Genomic DNA, 8,724 nt, shown 5'->3' with positions numbered 1-8,724 from the left:
ACGGACGAAGCTGGGACTATATAGTACTTATATAGTACCAGTACTCACGTACGCCTCTGAGACATGGGCACTGTCCAAATCTGATGAAACCCTTCTGGCCGCGTTCGAGAGGAATATGCTCAGAAGGATACTTGGCCCCGTATGTGTGGAAGAACAATGGAGGAGGCGCTATAATGACGAGCTATACGGGATGTACGGCAACCTCATTGTCACGCAGTGTATCAAGCTCGCCATGCTCCGGTGGGCTGGCCATGTTGTACGCATGGAAACGGACAACCCAGCCCGTAAAGTCTTTTTAGGCCGTCTACAAGGACAGGCCATTAAGGCCGGGATAACGGACTAGCAGCCAGCGACTATCTGGCGATCAACTCTTTGTTTTGGAAAAGGTGTAGACATTCCGCATGTCATGCTCCATGTACTCCATACATTCCGCATGTCATGCTCCAGTTCAACGACTTGATCAACGATAACGACACACTTGATCAAAGCTGCAACAATCGAAGCGGTTGTCAAACGTGAAATAAAATGATGGTTTACCATATTTTACGCATTACTTTTGCATTAGAGCTACAATTTTTCGAACGATTGTTATCACTCTTTTGTTTCATTGTCGTTGTAATGTGTAACGTTGTGTAACGTTGTTGTCTTCTTTTTCCTACCTCATTCGTTCTCAAGAGAACCATTTCTGGGTGCACACAAATATTTCGAAAGAGTGTGAATAATTGCTTTTCATGTTACTTTGCGTGAGCTGATCGAAAATGTTTCTGGTCGAAACAGCGTTCGGAACAATATTTTCAGCATCTCAGTCAAAAAAGTCTAAGAGCTCATTAATTTTCCATACTTTTTAACCTTTAATTTCTTTCCGATCGTAGAGATTTTACTAAAAACATTCATGAAATTTTAAAGCTTCTTTACAAATCTACGATCGTAGAAAACTTTCCGGTGAGTACAGAATAAGCACTTATTATTCCACACACTTTCAAGGAACTAACGTTTTACGTAGATTATTTTAAACGCTCCTGACTCCTTTTAGTTTAACCAGGCGTCAACTTCTAAAACTTTGAACTTAGCGTTGAACAGAACGTTGATAGGTGATTTTTTCATTCTTCAAACACGTCTTAATTGAAGGGTCTAGTGAGCAGATGTGAAGAATAAACACACAAGAAAAAAATAAATAAAAAAGACGCCAAAATTACCAAAACACGAGTTTGTTAAAATTATCCACTATTTGTTGTTTTTTTTCTGCAATTGTTTCATTAAAAATGTGTATCCAATACAATATATTTTACTCGTAATGTTCGATAATTGAATCAGCAACCTACGTAAACATATGCAAACGTGCACCGAATGACCTGTGCTGCTTTTCCCGGGGGTTAAGGGCTGCAAACGGATGTCGATTTCGTTTTGTTGTGGTGTGTTTTGTTTGTTTTTGCTGTAAGACTTATCTCGATTTTTTCTTCTGTTTACTGACACAAATGGCGCATCCACACACACTGAGAGGAGACACGCTCACTCGTGCATTCAAATGTATCCATGTAATTTTCATTGTATTGCCTCGGATAGTATCAAATTGTCGTGGCTCCTCTTGTCTGGATTTGCTTAATGTATTACGTACTTTTGTAAATGTAATTTTGATGTTGTTCTGTTCTATTTTTCTTCAACGTTTCGTGCACGAGTATGTGTGCGTGTGTGTGTTGGCCAAGTCAGCAAATTTGTTGGATTAATGTGCAGAAACGTGTCAGTGCCGGCCGGCATACATATTGAAATACTTATTTCGCTTTTGTTTGTTGTTGCTAGCGTGTTTGCGATGAGTAGGAGGAAGATTACGACCGGTGAAGCCATACTGGTTTTTGATTGCTTCATAATAGCTGCTGGAAGTATTGGTTAAGAACCACAGGACACAAAACGTGTTGCAGGCAGAAACAGAAACTCAGTGCCATTTTCTTCATCTTCATTTCCACTTTCATCTCTTACTGTTCCTGGACATAAACGTGTACGAGAACGAAAATGAAACATGCTTCATCCAAATTTCCACCGTATCAGAATAATTATGTTTAGCTAACGCGCTGTGTCAAAGTTTCGCTTTGACAATTACATTTTCAATTTTACTATTGAGTAAATTCGCACTAGACTTTTTGACCGATTTCACTGTGTTGTGATTTCTTTTCTCTCCGCACCGTTGTGCTTTATGGCTGCTGTTGTTTCCGGTTCCCTATGTTGTTTTTCAACCGCTCGATTGTTTGTTAATTTTTGCTTGACCGTCTTCAATTTTGTCTTAAGTTTTCTCTTTAGTACCATACTTGATTTATTTTTTACGTTCTTTCTATTACACATTCCGGTATGCATTCTAGTGTTTTGTGTTTAGTTCATTTTCAGAAATGCTTAACATAGTTTACACGTAACGCTCCGTCGTTTTACACGCTTTCGCTCGTTGCTCTATTATTTACTAAATTATTGTGAATTGTATATCACGCGCTTTCTTTTGCAAATGTCATAGGTTTTTGGGTGCATATTTGTGTTCGGGTTTGTGTTCTGTCAAACTCTTTTGTTTTTGTTTTGCTTTTTTGCGCTCATTGTTAGTGCACAAACCAAAACAATGGATGTTGTTCGAATGTTGGAGCTTCATTATCTTATTTTCAACTTTTGTTGTAGTTTGTGAATTATGTTCTTCTTTTTTTCCTCTATTTTGCTCACACCCTTACCAAGGTTTAGCGTATTTTTTGTGTGTGTTTTTTTCTTTAATGTTTTGTTTTATTTATTTGTTCGGTTTTTTTGTTTGTTTGTTAGGTTATAGAAAACATTCATGCAATATTACCCTAGGATTTTGTTCCGAAGAACTGGTACTTGCTTCGGCATCATCTTTATACGGCTTCTCTTTCATCTTTTTCTCTGCCATACACACGGTTTTACAATTTTCCTTCCTCAGTTATTTCCGGTTACGACGTAATGCATTGCTATTTTATAAGGGTCCTATGTTATGTTATAAGTTGCTGTTCGTATAAGGGTTTTGGTTTGATGTATACGTAATACGCGTAATGAGTAATGCAGTGTAATTTGCTTTCCGTTTGCAGTTGTATATGTGTGGTTTGTAGGTTGTTTGTTCTTATTTGCTTACATGTTTTGCTTTCCGATCTGCGTTGTCTGGGCACCTCCACTCTAGTGTTTGGTTTACGATAATGTTATGCTTTTCGTTTCGCACATAAACGTTAGTTGAAAATGTACTAGGGATGTATAGACGATAATAAAATACTCTTTTGTGTGTGTTTTTGTTGTTGTTGTTGTTTTTTGTCTCGTGAGTCGGTTTCCCGTACACAGTAGACAGGTTAACTTACAAATTTGTTTCTGTGCGTGTCTTTGCTTTTGTTTAATTAGATACAATTGCTTATAGGTTAGTAGTTCAACTGATAGGATAGTGTTTTTTTTAGTATTCTCCACACGCTCTCTCCTTTTCTCCATCTATTCGCTAACTTCGAACAACATGACAGATATATAAAAAGAACAAAACTAAGCATCCTTGCTTGTTACTATTATTAACATCGGAAACAAAGCTCTTTCTTGTTATGTCCCGTGGACACACAACATATTTCTTCTTGTCCTCTATTCCTCCTTCCGGCCACATGTTGCCGTTTTGCTAATAATGCCATCGGTGCCACGGGCGTCACAGAAAACAAGACACACACACACACACATTAAATAGTCTTTTGTTTGTTTTTTTGTTTGTTTTGTTATTGTTATCCAACTTATCGGTTTAAACACGACGTTTTTTTGTTAGTTTGTTTTGTTTTATAGAAATTGCAGTTGACTAGCTTTTACTCGTTTCTTCCATTTACCCTCAATGTGGGTACAGCTCCGCATCATTGAAGAGTTACAGGGGAAAAGGGGAATCCTGCTATTTTTCGCGAAACACGTATTGCCTTTTGGTTTAGCTTATCGCGTTTTCGCTCTGCCTCGCTTTCCAGTTTCCTTGCGCTTTCTTGAATTAAACGTGCCAACATTCGAATAGTTATAGTTTTGCTACTCTCCTTATAGGTGTATCCCCATTTCTTCCCTCCGTTGAATCGTACATTAACGAATAGGTAATATTGAGCTACTTAAAGATTATTCGATATAAAAAAATTAACAGTCAACGACCTTGGCAAATTGCTTCCCCCTTTAATACTCTGGTTGGAGCATTGTTGTCCCCTTCATTAATCTCTCTTTCTCTTCTCTCCTCTTTCACTTTACCCCTCTCTCTCTTTCTCTCTCCCTCTCTTTCTTGCTCCTCTCTCTTCCTTTCTCTATTTAACTATCTCTCTCTTACTCGTATGAGCTACATATTGGCGTTTTTGGCAGAGTGTTATACCAATTTGACGACTGCCCTTTGTCGTTAGTGGTTGATTAGAAAACCCGCAGACGCTATTTTACGCCAAGCTGTACAACAAACACTACATGTGTATGTGCGATCGTGTAACTGTGTAAAGTGTAGGGTTAATGCTGTTGGATGAACATGTGTGTGGCTGCTGCTGCTTATGACTGTAAAAGTTCCTTTCTTATTGTTTGCTATAATGGTTGTGCAGCGTTTCTTAACTTATTCTGCTTCTCCCTCCTCCTCTCTTTTTCTCTCTCGTTCTATTTATCTCTTTTTTCTCTTTTTCGAGTTTTCCTCTTCTCTCTATCTGTCACATAAAACAAGTACAAGAATTGCTTCAATTCGACGGTAAGCAACGTTTGGACAGGCAGCACACTGTCTAGCAGCAACGAGATGGCGAGTACTATTGCTTCCCCAATTACCCGCATGTTGGTTATTGCAATTAACCGATAAGGTAGTATCTACAGAAACTTAACGTATGGCTGGCGTAACGCTGATGTGTATTGGCTATGGTGGTACCAGTGTTGACCGGCTCTCATTCGTTATCTCTCTCTTTCTCTCTCTCTCTCGCTCTCTCTTTTTCTCTCTCGCTCTCTATCTCTCTCGATCTCTCTCTCGCTCTATATTTCTCTTCGTCGCTCTCTTGCTTATGTCTTCCTTACTGGCAATTAATGGGGTAAACGGTGTCTAGGCAACTATTTAACGAACCTGACAAAATGCATTGCGATTGTTGTTTTTTTCCTTCTTCTTGCTTTTCTATGCGGGAACCGTGCCTCACCTTATATACTTATCAGGCACTGGACCGATGACTATCTGTCCGAAATAGCGAAGTAGTTGAACGTGGGCCTGCCATCCGATGGAGTGCTGTTTGATCGAGGATTGTGCGGACGGGTATATGACTCACCCTAAATAATGAACTATTGCTGAAAGGGAGGGTACCGCATTCGAGACCACTCTCGAGCCGGAAGCGCGGCCAACAGCGCTTCTTCGCTTCAGCCATGCCACATTGTGCACTTGGAGGTTACAGTTGTAAGTGTTCTATGCGTGTCTGTATGTGTGTGTGTGTGTATGTGCATTTGTGTGGGTGTTGGATGCTTGCCCCTGTCCTTTATTTGCCACGGTAGATCTCGATGATGCGGTCCTGATCGACGTACTCGAAGATGTGCGGCGCATCCATCAGTATACCGACCGTGCCGGCCGTGGTGACGATGAAGAAAATGTAAAGCTGCAACCGATCGATCACCATCGCGACGTACTTCCAATCCTCCCGTGTCTGTGTCGAGATCGAGAGAAAAGTCAAGCTGTCAGTAGGCTTCTAGTTCTTGCAAAAATAATGCGATCCTCCTCCATTCCCCTTCCACCTACCTGAATGTACAGATCTTCGTTGCGCAGATGCTCGGCTATGAACTCGACAGCCTCGGTCGCCTTGCTAGCCTCGGGCGACAGCAAGATTGAGTCAGAGCTTTCGCTCTCCCGGCGGCAGCTATCCGCGCCGATTCCGAGATCGCCACTGTTCAGCTTCCGGTTCATCTTGCAGTTCGGATGGTGCAGATCGGACAGCTCCATCACCTCCATCTTCGACTGCTTCGCGCCGAGCGCACTAATGTGCTTCGGTATCTCGGCGGGCGACCCATACGACGGGTGGGTGTGCGGCTGCGGCGGCACACTCATGCCCGGCATCTCCATCATCCAGCGCAGGCGCGTCTTGCGCGGGCGCTTCATCAGCAGCATCGCGGGCAGATAGTGCAGAAAGACGGACCGGATCCACATCGGCATCCGGTGCGTGCGCGGACCGCGGAAGTTCCAGTTGATGATGATCACCGTCACCAGGATCGAGACCGTGTTCATGATGAAGGTGAATAGCAGATACTTGGCGATCAGTGGCAGCACCAGCGAGGTGGGTGGCAAAATTTTCGACACCAGCAACAGAAACACAACCAGTGACAGGAGAATGCTGATGCCGAGCGTCACCTTTTCACCCGCCTCGGCAGGCAGGTAGAAGACGAGCACGCACAAGAACGAGATCAGCACGGTGGGCAGTATCAAGTTGACCGTGTAGAAGAGCGTCTTGCGCCGGATAATGATGTAAAACGTGATGTCCGTCTCGGTCGGGTTGCCCTCGTACACGTTGAGGTAGGCGGGCACTTCGATGATGTCCCACGTGCCCGACTTCCAGTAGTCGGACAGGTCGACGAAGTTCTTGTTGTTGTAGAGGGCTAGCGACACCTGATCACCGTTGAACGTCCACGAACCGAACTTCATGATGCAGGTCTGCTGGTCGAACGGGAAGTAGGTGACGTCGATCGTGCAGGAGCTTTGATAGATGGCGGGCGGTACCCACAGTACCTCACCGTTCGGGTAGATCAGCACGTTTGATTTGTAGCGCACCTCGTAGTTACCATCGGCACTATCGGGAAAGGTTAAAGGGAGAAAGGTGGGTGTTTTGTTAACTTGTATGTTTGAGGATTGGCAGCGGTGCACCGGGTGTGCAGTGATCGTACTTGTTGAACAGCACAATGTCCGGCTTCCAGACCTTGTCTGGGGGCAGCCGCAGTACCCCGATGCCGCCGTAATCAGCCTCGTCCCACTGCAGCTGGTAGTCGCTCCACACCAACCGCAACCACACGTTCGATTTCATAATCTGATTCTTCTCGTTCTGGGTGAAAGACATAAGAGACAGATAGTCAGACTGGAGGTCAGTTTGAATGAGTCCGTTTGCAATTGCCATTACATACCACGTTAATCAGCTGCACGAAGGCGAGTCCGAACCGCACGTCCACCTTCTGTGTCATGTTTTGTACCGGGCGAATGAGCTTGTTGTAACCACGAAACAGGTCACGCACCAGCCGCTCCTCGTCCTCCGAACATGACACTGGTTGTCGGGTGGATGCATTTGTTACAAGACACAAGGGTGGTGAAAATATGGGTTAGTTTGATGGAGCATCGCAACAAAGAAGATGTACGTCTGGAGAAGGCAGACACACCTTTGGGACCCCCCAAGCTTCGTGTCGAACTTACCCATCCCTAGATACTGCTGCAGCGCTAACAGCACCGACAGGATTAGCACACTCGGACGCATCTTGCCCGCAATGTGATACCCGTTTCTTCCGATTACTGCACAACGTCACGCCACGTCACGAGGGCCAACGCCTCACCGCTCGTGTGCTGCTGTACCCCAGCGCCTCAACTTTCCAACGAGTTACTGGCGTGCCAGAGCAGCTAGCAGTACCTTCTACACACTGCAGCACCACCTCCACCAGGTGTTTCACACGCTCTGGAACGACGACGAGGACGACTACGGCTATTCGCGGAAAGGATCGCCGTGCGACATTACCGAATCGCACCAGGTATCGCACTAACACGCGAGTGCGTGTGCACTCCCGAACGTGTACGAGTGTGTGTGACGTTGGAGAGAGAGATAGAGGTGTGGATGTGGTGGGATGGGTTGGGTTGGGGTAAGGAAAATACCACAACGAGGAAACGCCTTTCCTCACCCACTGCCAGTAGAGATGGATGGGAAGAGGGAGATGAAGGGAAGGCACCTACGCGGTGTACTTTACTCAGTTAGCTGGACATGGCGTGATGAATGGGGGGCAGATTCACATACACACACATGAACGCACTGTCACTCACCGACAAATCCCTCTTTTGTGTTCACTCTATCACGTTATCGCGAATTGCTGTGAATTTCCTCTAAATTGCAGGGCACTCCTTTATCTGTGAACGAAACACTGTCGCCACTACCACACTTACGCGTGCGGCAAACACACGCGTATACACACACACACACACAGCTTCAGTGCTGCAGATCCTTGCGTGCTGCGTGCGTGCTGGTAGAGTGGTAGTAGTGTGCTAGCACGCTCGCTCTCGCTACTGCCGCCTGTAAAATTTGTTGTGGTTTTGTTTTTTTTTTTGACAAGAACAAGAGAACATGGGTAGCTTTAGAGCAATTGAGCATCGCGCAAACTGTTGTGCAAATAATGGTTTATCGATTTCCTTAACACCACAAACACACAAACACACCTCCGTGTGCACGTATTGCGTTCGTGTGCGTCCGCGTGTGTGTTTGTGGGTTAAAGTTTACACATGAGAATGCACGAGCCGTTTTGGAGGGTTTTGGGGATGTGATAGACGAGGAGCAAATGAGTGTGAGAGAGAGAGAAAGAGAGAGGGAGCAAGGGAGGAGAAGGAGAGAGGAAGAGAGCACACAACTTACCGCGGGCCGTCGTCCAGTCGGGGCGATGATTTTGGGGCTACCCTGTACGGCAGAGCTGCTGCCGCTGTTGCTGATAACAACGCAAGCTGCTGACTGCTAACCATGCCATGGTAGTGCGAGGCCGCCTTATGGGGCTTTCGGATGAGTTCGTGGATCATTC

At 44.8% G+C, this 8,724-nt stretch overlaps 1 protein-coding gene across 1 annotated transcript; it reads right to left on the bottom strand.

The window, feature by feature from the left end:
* Positions 1–893: 893 nt before the first annotated feature.
* Positions 894–8,654, bottom strand: LOC120906103 (acetylcholine receptor subunit beta-like 1). Its single transcript, XM_040317550.1, has 6 exons — positions 8,565–8,654; positions 7,367–8,228; positions 7,084–7,220; positions 6,850–7,004; positions 5,714–6,755; positions 894–5,621 (listed from the first exon to the last, which is right to left on the bottom strand). The coding sequence occupies exons 2-6, from the start codon at positions 7,425–7,427 to the stop codon at positions 5,457–5,459; spliced, it is 1,560 nt and encodes a 519-aa protein (XP_040173484.1). The 5' UTR covers positions 7,428–8,228; positions 8,565–8,654; the 3' UTR covers positions 894–5,456.
* Between the last annotated feature and the right edge of the window lie 70 nt (positions 8,655–8,724).

This window comes from Anopheles arabiensis, chromosome X (assembly GCF_016920715.1).
Source record: "Anopheles arabiensis isolate DONGOLA chromosome X, AaraD3, whole genome shotgun sequence".
NCBI classification, from domain to species: Eukaryota; Metazoa; Arthropoda; class Insecta; order Diptera; family Culicidae; genus Anopheles; species Anopheles arabiensis.
The sequence above is the reverse complement of the archived record's forward strand: the minus strand, read 5'-3'. Positions and strand labels throughout refer to the sequence as shown.

What these genes read in the sequence shown, in the direction of transcription:
- LOC120906103 (XM_040317550.1), bottom strand. Translation starts at nt 7,427, where the DNA reads ATGCGTCCGAGTGTGCTAATCCTGTCGGTGCTGTTAGCGCTGCAGCAG. An exon ending in GACATTGTGCTGTTCAACAA is followed by an intron (nt 6,756 to 6,849) that starts GTACGATCACTG and finishes CTTTCCCGATAG; the next exon opens with TGCCGATGGTAACTACGAGG. An exon ending in ACGAAGATCTGTACATTCAG is followed by an intron (nt 5,622 to 5,713) that starts GTAGGTGGAAGG and finishes ATCTCGACACAG; the next exon opens with ACACGGGAGGATTGGAAGTA.